Raw genomic sequence first — 13,308 nt, 5'->3', positions numbered from 1 at the left:
GCCTGTCAAGCTTTAAAATGACCTCCCCAGAGGTAGATGTGTTTTTGAGCAGCTGAAATTCTCCTGTAATACTTTTTGATTTCTTCATTCAGCAGTGAGGTAGTAGAATGATTCCTTATAATACTTTTTTTAGGTCTAATAAAGAATAAGAATTTCTCACATTTATAGAGGACTTAAGATTTAAAAAGCATTTTCCTTACAACATCCCTGTAATGTTGGTAAATCTTTGCCATCCCTATTTTTACAACTTCTGCTATCCCCATTTTACAGATGTGAAAGTAAAGCTAAAAAAAACTTCACATGGTTAGTGTTTGGTAAAGACAGAATTCAGACCCAGTTCTTAGACTGTCCAAAGTCTTTCCCACCATTCTAGGCTGTCTGCATCTCTCTAAAAGTTCAGTTCATAATAGCATCAATAATCTATATATAGGATTTTATTTTCTCCCAGCCATAGCTAGAGAAGAAATAGCACACATATCTTGCTTATCTTGTTTTTATGTCATTTTAAATGTATTGCTTTGCTTAAAATGGAGTTTTAATTTTTGGACTGAGAAAGACCGCTTTCATCTGAAATAGATTTGCTTTATATGTTCTTGGAATGGAAATATTCAGGCATTTTCCACATACACAGCAGACAAAACCAGTGTGAATGAAGGATGCATGCCAAGAGACAGTGAGGGAGGCTGAGTGCCAGGAAACTGGTAGTGAGAGGGTGCAGGTTTCATTTTTGAATTCATGACTAACTATTGCCAGATCCTGCTGCTTTCTCCTTCCCAACAAATTTCCGTCTCGGCTCCTTTCTCCCTTTATCCTCATCCCTACTGCCAGAACCTATTTTTTATTTCTTTCATACTTTCTTTTCCTCTTTCTTTCCCCCAGTGCCTAATTCACGCAATCCTTCTGAACAAAACAGGCATTCAGAGAATGCTTAAGAACTAATCACAGCAAATCTCTTCCTTACTAGACAACTCACTCCAGGGCCAGCTCCTATATTAAATCGTCAGTGCCACTGCCAAAGTTGCCTCCTCATCTGGTTATTTTGACTGTCATCCCTCCCCCCGCCTTAGAATGCATCAGTGGCTTCCAACCAAAGTGCCGCACAGGGTCCAGATCTGCTCTAGGTCTAAGCTCCTCACAGACATCCCAAAACTGCCTTATGACCCTTGTCTACTCCACTTCCTTACAAGTCCTAGAGTGTAGTGAAAGAGTACTGGACTTGGTGTCAGTAGCTAAATCCTAAATTTTGCTCTGCCACTGAAGAGAGCTATGGGTGACTGGACAAGTCAGCTCCCCTCTCAAAGCTTCATTATATTCTTCTGTTAAATTAGGGGATTGTACTAATCACTGGGAAACAGATAGAGAGTTGAAAAGGACCATTGGGATCCTCTAATCCAGGTCCCTCACTTTCAGATGAGAGACTGAAGCCCCAGAAATGGTGACCTGCCCAGCATTATACAATGAGTGACTGAACCTGGACTTGAACCCAGGTCTTCTGATTGTGTGCGTGCGTGTGTGTGTAAATTGATTTATTTTTATTCAGATTCTCTCTCTGGGATACTGAATGGAACACATCTATCTCTAAAGCAATTAATGAACCAGAATAAGGCAAATTCAAATTTTCATTTGACAAAATAATCTGTTTTTTCTCCCTCAAAACTGCCTCTCCAAAAAAAAACTTGTAATAAATAGGTATATTCAAGAAGTTATTCCCATATTGATCAAGGTTACCCTCTTTCTTCCCTCCTCCCCCCAAAAAAGTCTCAATTTTCATCCTAAATATCTGTCCTGCTCTTCCAGGACATACAGTTATCATATTTTATCATTGGTCCTTTGAAATCATGGTTGGTCATTGCACTGATCAAAGTTCTTAAATCTTTCAAAGTTGTTCATTTTTACAGTGTTTTTATATTAATTGTTATCCTGATTGGGCTCCCTTCTTCTTGCTTCAGTTCTTAAAGTCTTTGAGTCTTTTCAAAAGTCAATCCTTTTCCAATAATTTTCCATTTTATTCATATACCATGATTTGTTCAGCAATTTCCCAAGTAATAGACACCCTGTTAAATCCCATGTCTTTGACACCACGAGAAAAACAAATTGCCATAAATAATTTCCTTTTCTTCTCTAACATTTTTTTGGTTGTGAACTATGTAATCCATAGATCTAAAAGGTCATTTCTTCCTTGAATCTAATTTTTTGATATTACCCTGTATGTTTAAATCAGATACTCATTTGACACTCACCTTAGCATATGTTATAAAACATTGAACTAATCTACTTTCTGCCAGCTTGCTTTCCAGTTCTATCAGCAGTTTTTGTTGAATATTAAGTTTTGTCTAGGGTCTTTGGACTTAGCAAACACTAAACTACTGTGCTTGTTTGCTTCTTGATATTTTGTACTTAATTGGTTCTGCTCAGCAGCCTCTCCATTTTTTAAAAAAATTTGATGACTGCTGCTTTATTAATATAGTTTGACATCTAGTACTGCCAAGCCCCATTCCTTTCATTTCTTTTCATTAATTCCCTTGAAATTCTCAACCTTTTGTTCTCCAAATGATTTTTTTTCTGTCTCTATAAAATAAACTCTTGATAATTTGATTAGTATGGCAGTGAAAAAGTAAATTAATTTAGATAGTACTATTATTTTTATTATATTAACTTGGCCTACTCATGAGCAATTAACATTTCTCCAATTATCTAGGTTTCTCTTTATTTGTATGAAGAGTATTTTGTAGGTGTATTCATTTAGTTTCCATGTGTGTTTCTTGGCAACTCCCAAGTATTTTATATTTATAGTAGTTAGTTTAAATGGAATTTCTTTATCTCTTCAATGGGTTTTGTTGATATTATACAAAATTAATAAGGATTTATAAGGGCTTAATTTATATCCTGCAACTTTGCAAAAGTTATTCATTATTTCATTATTTAATTTTAGTGGACTTAATAAGGTGTTCTCCAACTAAACCAAAATGTCACTTAAACAAAAATCAATAATTTTATTTCCTTTTTGCCTTTGTTTATTCTTCTTTTTTCTTCTTCTTATTACTATAACTTGCATTTTATGGCAATAATGGACTTCTCTACTACACCCCAATCTTACTAGAAAGGCCTCTAGTTTATCCTGTCACAGTCAATGATGTCTTTTAGATCAATAGGTAGATTGATCGATAGATATGATGCATAAGTATATACAAATCTATAAATATATGTCATATTAAGAAAAGATCATATTTCTATGTTTTCTATTGTTTTTAATAGGATTGGGTGTTGTATCTTGTCAAAAAAATTTCTGCATCTATTGATGAAATTGTATTCTTTTTGTTTTTATTATTAATGTGGTCTATTATGTTAATAGTTTGCCTCTATTAAACCAATTCTGTATATGTGGTCCAGCTTGGTCATATTGTATAATCTTTATAATATAATTCTATGGTCTCCTTGCTAAGATTTTATTCCATATTTTGGCATTGGTATTCTTTAGAAATGGTGAGCTATTCTTTTCTTTTTCTGCTTTGATTCTGAGAGAACAAGCATTGAATGATTCAGAAAAAAAGCTAGATCTGATTCAAGGGCCCATTATTTTTCAGAGAAATTTGACCCAGGAAGGAAAATAAATAGGAAGGGAGTTGCCTAATGAGACAAATGTAGATATACGAGAAAGTCATTGAGTTTAAGACGATATCAAATGGCAAGGGATGAAAGGAGAAAAAACAAGCATTTATTAAGCACTTACTATGTATCATGCTTTCTGCTAAGTGCTTCACAAATATTATCTCATTTTCTCAAATAACTCTGAAAGATTGATGCTATTATTATCCCCATTTTACATTGAAAGAAACTGAGACATAAAGAAGTTAAGTCACCCAGAGTCACACAGCTTGTGTTTGAAGCCAAATTTGAATTAGGGTTTTTCTGCTTCCAGCTAAGCATTCTGTCCACTGTAATATCTAGCTACTGAGCTAACATTGTCTTATTAGCAACTAGGCTGAGTCCAAATAAAGTAACATTTTTGCTAGTTGGAATAATTTTTTAATATAACCTTTTACTGGATAACTTTCTCAGTCATTCTTAATTGTAGTCCCTTCCCTCTTTTGATAATTTCAGATTTTATACTTAGCTTGGGCATATGCAGTTGTTTGCATATTGTCTCCTCCATTATATTGTGAGCTCCTCAAGGCAGGGACTGTCTTTTGCCTTTCTTTTTATCCCTAGTACTTAATAGTATGCATTTAATAAATGCTGACTGACTGATAGTGTCAAAGTTACAAGTATTGTTTCAGAAGGAGCTGAGAATGGAAGTAAATGCTGATGAGAGACATAACAATTATGTTGTAGACAAGTGAAAAATCAAAGAAAGTGATAGGAGCACTATTCAGTTAGGTAGCATGCTAAATAATTGTGAAAAGACTGAACTACTCAATTCCTCTTTCCTTGTTTTTTTCTTTTAAGATGAATGGTTCTTGGACTAGGAAGGATTTTTTTTTTTAATTGTTAGCAGATAATGGAAATCTGTGGTATGTGAAAAGATAATTAAGTAGCATCCATCTCCTCAAAATTAAGGGTGTTTTTTTTTTTGCAATTTCCAGGCAAACTATATCTTAGGTTATTGAAAGTACTGGCATATACAATTATTGAGTACATATTAGTGAACTTTGAAAGATTTTAGAAAATGGGGAATTGATACTGCAAAAATGGCTAGAGAAAAGAAAACATCCTGATTTTCACAAAAGAGGAAAAAGTAGGGAGTCTGCAAATTTTAAGTGATCTTTATCTTCTTTTCCTGGCAAAATTCTAGAATATATTATTAAGGAAATGTTTGTGAGTGCTTACAGAGTTAAATGATGATTCCCTACCCTGTTCCCCACCCCTCAAAAAAGGAGATCTTTATCAAAAACAAGTCATGTCAGGCTATATTCTTTGTTTATTTGTCCGTATCCAGACTGGTAGTTAGGAGAATGTTGTCCACATAGTTTCCTTAGATTTTATCGAATTGTACTTATATTTTAAAGTACTAAATTTCATGTTATCCCTTTGGATAAGATGTATAGATTTGAGCTAAATGTCAGTATAGTTAAAAGAATTCTGAAATGGATGAAATTCTTTGGCTCTAAGCATGGATAGAATTTTTGCCAGGTTTTTAAAATTCCAAAAAGTTTAAAGGAATAAGCCAATATATCAGGAACCAAAAAAGATACTGACAAACTAGAACAACAGGTAAAAATTAAATAAAATGCAATTAACAAGGATAAATGTGTAGCTCTTAGGTTGGTTCTAAAAATCAATTTTACAAATAAACAAAGGAAAAAACCTGGTTAGAAATTTACTTTGGAAATGATCAGGAGGGTTTTTGTACATTGTTTTCATAATGTTTTCACAGTAGATGTCAATAATGTTAACATGACAGCCAAAAAACCCAGTACCTTTTATTCTTCTAACCTATTTTGAGATATTTTTGTTCAGTCCTTTTCAGGCATGTCCAACTCTTTGTAACCTCATTTGAGGTTTTTTTGTTTGTTTTGTTTTTGGCAAAGATACTGGGTTTTTTGGTCATTTTCTTTTCCACTTCATTTTCAGATAAGGCAGATAGGGTTAAGTGACTTGCCTGGGGTCACACAACTGCTAGGTGTCGGATACCAAATCTGAACTTAAGAAAATGAGTCATCTTGAGTTCAAGACCAGTACTCCTTGTACAATGGCAGCCAACTGCCCAGTGTTAAAAGACACAACATTCAAATAAAGATGATTGTAGTTCCTTCATATTCTGCCCAGGTAAAGCTGCATCTAAAATAGTCTGTTCAGTTCTGAGAACCATATTTTAGGAAAGATGTGATCAAGCTAGAGTGTTTCCAAATGTAGGCAAAGAAGTTGGTGAATGGACTAAAGAACATGCCATATGAGGATTGATTAAAGGAAGTAGGAGTATTTAGTTTGAGGAAGAAAAAATGCTTAAGTATTGTGGAATTCACATTCCTATAAGGCTGAACATCTATCACCAAAATGAATTAATTCATCTGACACTGGTGTTCTAAGTAATTTCTAGTGCCTTAATTCTAGGAATAAGAACTGGACGGTGCAGGAAATGACACAAAACTAACCTGAATTTCCAATGCATTTGCCTAGAAATAGAGTGAATCAGAATATAACAATGTGACTTTCTTCTTCTTTTTAATTGATTCTGATTTAAGTAAGTTTTATTTTTCCTCTGTAGTACTTTGTAGTAAAGCCTTTTTTGAACCTCTAAAAAAAAAAGAGAGAGAGAGAAGACTTCATTTCCTCTACTATTTGAAGAATGAAATTCCTCAGGATCTACTTTCCGTAAGATCTGTCATTGTTCACAAGCTTCAAATGATCCCCACCCCATTGCTGATTCACACCTGTTTTGTCTGTCTGCTGCTGACACATTTCTCCTAAAAAATGTATCATGCTTTATCATTGATTCAGTTAGTCCTTCTATTCACTCTAGATCATCCTTATTGCCTGTCCCAAGTTAAATTACATTTATCCATATGTCCAGCCACCATCACCACATCTCTAGGAAGTAGATGTGCAGACATTAAGTTGATATTCACAGTAAAAATAAGATCAGCCAGGCTCTGTTAAACACATTCTGAAATATATTAGTTTAAACCTTAAGACCAGTAAGATATGTCCAGCCATAGATCACATAATCATGGAGTTGCCAGGACTTCAGAGCTCATCTAGTTAAGCTCATACCTGAACAAGATTGTTCTCCAATGTGTCCAACAGAGAATCCTCAAGTCTTCGCTTGAAGTCTTCCAGGAGCCTGTGCCACTTTTGATGACCTAATTGTTAAGAAGTTTTTCTTACAGCAAGTTTAAATTTGATTCTTTGTGATTTCTACTATTACTTCTAGCATAGACTCTGGGGCCAGGCAGAATAATTCTGACTGTTCTCCCACATGATAGCCCTTCAAATACTTGAAGATACCCTCTTCAGTATTTTCTTCTCCAGGGTAAACATATCTCCTTCCTTCAACCATTCCCCATATGACACGTCCTTGATCATGGTTGTCTTCCTCCAGATACTCTTCAACTTATTAGTGTCCTTTCTAAAATATGGCACCTGGTACTGAATGCTACTTCTCATGTGGTTGTGCCCTAGCAGAAGGAAAAAGAATGATTACCTCTCTTGTTCTAGACACTGCATTTCTTAAGGCAGCCTAATATCATATTGACTTTCTTGGATACAGTTTTCATATAGACCCAGATCTTTTTCAAAGAAGCTGCTGCTTAGCCTTGCTTCTTCTCTCTGTCTTTTGAAGATGACCTTTTTTTCATCCCAATGTAAGATTCCATAGGAAAGAGATTAGACTTTCATCTTCTTGGATCCAGCCCATTATTCTACCCTGTTCCAAATTTATTTAATTTCTGATTTCATCTAAGATATCAGCAATTCCAGTTAGTAGTTAACTAATTCCAAGGACCAATTTTGTCTCCTCAGAATCCTATCATCAAGGATCATAAGAAAGTCTAATAGGCATAGGGCCTGGGAGTGGTTTTGTGATACTTTGATGATATTTAAAGAAGGAAGAAAAGGGAAGAAAGAAGTAAAATACTAAGAGGAAAGAGGATGAGGGCAATAATCTCACAAAATGTGAGTATATAAAGAGAAGACTATATATCCTATGATTAGGCACTGAGCAAGGGAAAAAGAAGAAGGGAAGTAGAGCAGAAGAAGATTTTATCAAACTAGATCATATGTGCTACCTGCCTCTTTACAGATTAGTCTGAATAATGAATTCCCTGAAATATATTTGAATTTATACTATTGAAAGTTTATTATTATATAAAATATGATAATTATTTAAACAAATCATGAAAAGGATAGAACATTGGGCTAAATCCAGTAAAATAAAAGTTTATCTCACTCTCCTGTAAAATCTTAAATTTGGATTAATAAATGACCTTTACAATTCAAAAGTAGGATGAGGAGACAGCATTTTCTTTGAAAAAGATCTGAACCTTTTAAAAATTATACCAGAAGCTCTATCTGAACTGAGAGTATCATGCAAAAGCCAAGAAAGTCAATGTGATGATAGGCCCTCTTGAGAGACGCCAAGACAAGAAAGGTGAGCTCCCTATTTTCTTCTACTATGGTACAACCACATCTTTAGTATTTGTTATATTCAGTACTGGGTGCCATATTTTAGGAAGAGTAGTGTCTCCCCATCTTAAAATATCAACAGTTAATCCTAGTTTAGTCCCTTATAGTTCTTTCTTCTTGTTTACTTTTTTATGTTTCGTAGACTTCTGTATTTGTACTTCAGTTACTATGAAATTCCTGTATTTTCATCAGAAATGCTTGGAAGTCTTCTAATTTCATTAAAGGTCTATTTTCCCCCTATAGAATTGTATTCATTTTTTGGTAGATAAAATTATTCTTAACTATAAATCTTTATCCTTTGCTTTCTGGATATTGTATTTAAGCTGTTATATCTTGTTATATAATAATTAAAATAATAGCTAACATTTTTATAGCAAACAACTTTGAGGCAGCTACTGTGCTAAGGACTTTGCGATTATTATACCATTCGATCCTAAAAATAAAAAAAATAATAAATAATAAATTTTAACCTGGAAGGAGACAGGAAAATTGAAACAGAGAGCGATTCTGACTTACCCAGAATTACACAGCTAATCAATGTCTAAGGCCAGATTTGAACTCTAGCCTTCCTGAGTCTAGGCCCAGCACTTTAAGCATTGTACCACCCACTGCCTCCTCTGTGGTTCTTTGGTAATTAAATTCTTTCTGGCTACTTGGCAATAATTTGTTCTTTGACCTGGAAGTTCTAAATTTAAGTTTTAATATTCCTGGGAGTTTTCCTTTGGGAGTTTATTTCAGAAGGGAAGTAGTAGATTCTTTCCATTTTTACTGTGCCCTCTGATTCTAAGATGTCTGAAAGGTTTTATGATTTCTTGCAATAGGATACCTTGGCCTTTTTTTAAAATCATTAAAATCATCATGCTTTCAGGCAATGTAGTGATACTGAAATTATCTGTCCTTGATCTATTTTACAAGTCAGTTGTTTTATACTTTCTTCTATTTTATCAGCCTTTTGGATTCCAGTTACATAGATACCATAGCACCAAGCTATTAATTTTCTTTCCAATTCTTTTTTTCTACAGTTCTCATTTCTTTTCCAGTTTTTCCCCTTGTAATCTCATTCATTTATTTCCCAATTTTCCATTTATACTCTCCTTTGTGAAATAATTTTTAACACTTTTTAAAACATCTGTTCCATGTCTTCCAGGAATTCTAGTTGAACTTGTGCTATATCTTTCTTTGATGTTTTGCTTGTAGATATTTTGGAATCGATCACTTTTTTTGAGTTTGTTTCTTGAGCATCCCTCTTATCTTGATATTTATTTGTTCATTCTTCCATCTACTTCACTCCACTACTTCTTCAGTTGAGACTTTGTTTTAGGGCCAGATTCCATGCATTTTAGGAGAGATAGTCCTTTTGTGTGTCCTTTTGGCTCTGGTAGTTGCTTTCTTGAGATACTAAATATTGTATTGTTCTAAAATCTTAGAATCAGTTCATACTGTAGATCTATAAGCTTTTAGTGTTCCCAGAGCAGTTTGATTCAGAACAAATCCTTAATGCTGAAGTTCTGGTCTGACTTCTGCAAATTACTAACATAGCAAATACAGGAAAAGAATAAATATTTGCATACTTCCTATATGTGCCAGGTATTGTGCGAAGCATTTTTAATAAATGTTATCTTATTTGATCTTCACAACAAATGCTGAGAGATAGGTGTCACTGTTAGCTCAGTTGAGGAAACTGAGGCAACCAGAAGTTAAATAACTTGCCCAGAATCATATAGCTAAGAAGTACTTGAAGCTGGCTTTGCCTTCAGGTCTGCCTGACTCCAGGCCTAGCCCTCTATGCGCTGGGCTGCCAACTGCCTGGAAATATAACTGGCCTGGCTTTGATAATGAGCAACACAACTGTTGCCTTTTCTCTCTCTCATCTGCCAGAAGACTGCTCCTAGCTTCAGCCACTATTAGTCAGCTGGAAAGTTTTGCATTCCTCTTTTGTCTGGCCTTTCTACCCTGATTATTCTATGGAAGGCTTCTGGTCTGAAGACCCTCTTCCACTCCTAGAATCCACTGTAGCTGTACCAAGCTATAACATTCAGCTGGTACTCTACTTAGAAAGTTCATAACCTAGTATGGGGCCCAAGACTTATCCCTACCCAGGACCACCATCCCTTCTTTTCCATAATCTTCACTGAATCTCTGACCTAGTTCTAGGAAGTGAGCAAGAGAGTTACCATTTGACACTGGTTCCTGCTCCCTGAATAAGGTCAAGTCTCTGCTGATTGTCTTCTTGCCTTGGTGCACAGCCACAGCATTTCCTAGTACAGTCCCTGCATGGGACACTACAGGCAGCCTTTCCTGGCTATTCGCAGGCTCAGGGTCTACAGATCTCTTTTTCTCTCTATGCAAAGCTGGGCTAGAATTTTTTCTTGAATGTTCCATTCAGAAATTAGTCTAACACATTTTCTAGGTGTGCTTTGTGGAGTAGTTGTAGAAGAGAGCTCAGCTGTACTATTTCCTTAATACCAACTTAGCTGGTCTCCTACTTCTCCCTCACCAGCATTTAAGCAACATCTACAGTATGCAAGACATTGTGTTGGGGATGCAAAGATAAACCAAAAAAGGAAGCTAGATTCTACTATTATGATAAAACATATAAAAGTAGAGCAAAAATTATATGATGATGAAGCATTTTGTCTACCTCCTGATACAAAGGCGATAGACTCAGAGCAGATTAAGCAATATGGGGAATGCCAAGAAAGGTAAAAGACTGTCTCTTCTCAAGGAGCTCATTAGGGATATCATAAGGAAATAAATATATACAGACAAACTACAAAGAGAATAAAAAGGAAATAATCAATGGAGAGAAAGCACTAGAATCAGAGAGATCAGGAAAGATTTCTTATAGAAGGTGAAACTTGAAGGAAAAGAGAAAAGATACATTTTTGTATCTTTGTATCAAAAAAAATTGAACTTAAAAACAAAGCAAATGGAAAAATTTATGTGTGGCAATTTGAGGAGCAAGAAAAGATTTCCTTTGGGAAAGAAGGAAGCAAACATTTGCTAAATGCCTATTATGTGCAAGGCACTGTGCTAAGAACTACAAATATTCCATCTCATCCCCACAACAATCCTGGAAGATCAGTGCTATTATCTCCATTTTATAGTTAAGGAAACTGAGGCAGACAGCATTTAAATTACTTCCCCAAATTATTAAAGTGTCTGATACTGGATTTGAGTTCATCTTTCTGACACCAGTCTCAATACACTCACCACTGCACTACTTAGCTGCCTCTCTAGTAGGTAGTACATAAACCCTGCCCTGAATGAAGATTAGACTTCTAAGAGTTGGAGGAGGAAAATAATGCTAGTCATGCAAGTGCCTAGATCAAAGGCATGGAGAGGGGAGATGGCATGCCCAGTTTGAGAAACAGTTAAATAGCCTGCTTTTCCTGGAGAAAAATGAAGGAATAATGTGGAACAGGCAAGAAGCATAAACTAGAACCAAACTAGACAACAAAAGACATTAAAAAACCACAGTGAGTTTATATGTTATTTAAGAAGCAATCTGAAGCCATTGAAGGTTCTCAGGGATACCAACATGATAAATCCTATGATTTAGGAAGATTATTTTGTCCGTTATTTGGAGAATGGATTCGAGGGGAGACTATACACCTGGAATCCAAATGAGGCTACTGATTTATGCAGACATGAGGAGACCTAAAACTGAGTAGTAACCATATTAGTGAGAGAAATGAATGCAGGAAATATGAAAACAGAATCTACAAGAGTTGGCAAGTGTTTGGGCAGAAGAGATAGAGAAAGTGAGGAATCAAAATTGATTGACATTGTGGACCTTGTGGCTGAAGATGGTCACCCCTTCAGTGGAGATAGGGAAGTTAGGAGAAGAGGGTACGTTTTCATTTGTGGGTAGGGAAATGAATTCCCTTTGTTAAGCTGAATATGAGACATCTAATTGAAAATGTTTAGATTAAGAACATCAGTAAAAGCTGCATTCATACAGTACTATAAGAGCTTTAAATGTCTTAATCTCACAGCCTCTTTTAGTAGATGCTATTATTAGCTCTATTTTATAGATCAGGAAGAAGGCTGAGAAAAGTTAAGGGACTTGCCCAGATAATACAGCCAATAATATCTGGGCAGAATCCAAAATAATTTCAAGCTCAGGGTTCTCTCTCCTGGACCACCCAGATGTTTCCTGCATCAGGGGCATCAGTACTCTCACTGTCCTCATTTATCTTGGCTATCGGCTCCCTCTTAATCATTTTATTCTAGCCTTTCCAGAACGAAGATTACTCTCCTTACAGAAGGAAAAAAAAAAAGTAAATTTGACTAGTTCTGTCTTGTTTCTATTAGGAGTTATAATCATCTCTTCAAACTTTTCCTCAGCCTAGCTTTTTAAGTCTTTAACTTTCCTCACCTTTCCTCTTTCCTCACCTCAGTTCATTTTGAGCTTTAACACTCCTGGTAGTATTTCATCAAATCATGTAATAATTTTACCTGCTCTTGCTTCTATCTTCTGTACTATCTTTTTAAAAAATCTAAATTGCTTGGTGTGAGTTCCCTTTGTGTGCACATCATTCTTTTCAGACCATTCCTGGTTTTGCTCTTAACCAGTTTTTTCTATCTTCAAAATCCCATTTTGAGAGCTTCTTATCCCTCTTGGATATCTGTGTTGCTTAACAGACTCTTGAGAGAATGAAATACTGAATAAGGTTTCCCCTTCTTGGTTCCCATCATTTTTGTTTTGTCATCCTTATTCTCTTTTGCTCTCCCACCATATCCATTCAGTTATTTGACTGATTAACTTTATAACAAAAAGTCAAATTAGTGTATCATGATCATTTTTAGTACTTTACAGTTTTAAGTTACTTTGTACCATCTTATTTCACTTAATGTCCACAGCTACCCTCTAAGATAGGTTATACACTTTTATTGCTGAGCACATTGAAACCCCAAAGAAGGTAAGTCATGTGTCCAGGCCTAAAAAGGTAATAAATAAAAGGGTCAGCTTTGAAGCCAGATCAGTTGGCTCCCAAGTCCAGTGTTCTGATTTTCAGTTTGGTTCAGTTCCTGTGAGGAATAAAGTTCAGTAAAAGAAATACTAATAATTAATCTTATTGAATTTGGAATGTGCTCATATGTGAAGTTTATTAATTTGATCTGTATAAACTTTAGAGATAATATACTAAAGAAATGGTAAATTAGATCAAGAAAATCATTTCT

At 35.1% G+C, this 13,308-nt stretch overlaps 1 protein-coding gene across 20 annotated transcripts in view; it reads left to right on the top strand.

Annotated features, from left to right (window-relative positions):
* The window catches only part of PTK2 (protein tyrosine kinase 2), a 368,410-nt gene that overhangs the window by 336,541 nt on the left and 18,561 nt on the right, over positions 1-13,308 (top strand). Inside the window, exon 30 of one of the 20 annotated variants that reach the window (XM_031947259.1) lies at positions 6,206-9,158. The exons of the other annotated variants lie outside the window; for them this stretch is intronic. Within the exon in view, the coding sequence (XP_031803119.1) occupies positions 6,206-6,238 (33 nt within the window). The 3' untranslated portion in view covers positions 6,239-9,158. Of the gene's footprint in view, positions 1-6,205; positions 9,159-13,308 lie in introns of those variants that run through there. 20 annotated transcript variants of the gene reach the window in all.

The sequence above is a fragment of the Sarcophilus harrisii genome, chromosome 1 (genome assembly GCF_902635505.1).
Source record: "Sarcophilus harrisii chromosome 1, mSarHar1.11, whole genome shotgun sequence".
Taxonomy (NCBI): domain Eukaryota; kingdom Metazoa; phylum Chordata; class Mammalia; order Dasyuromorphia; family Dasyuridae; genus Sarcophilus; species Sarcophilus harrisii.
Note: the sequence above shows the minus strand (reverse complement) of the source record. Positions and strands in the feature narration are given on the sequence as shown.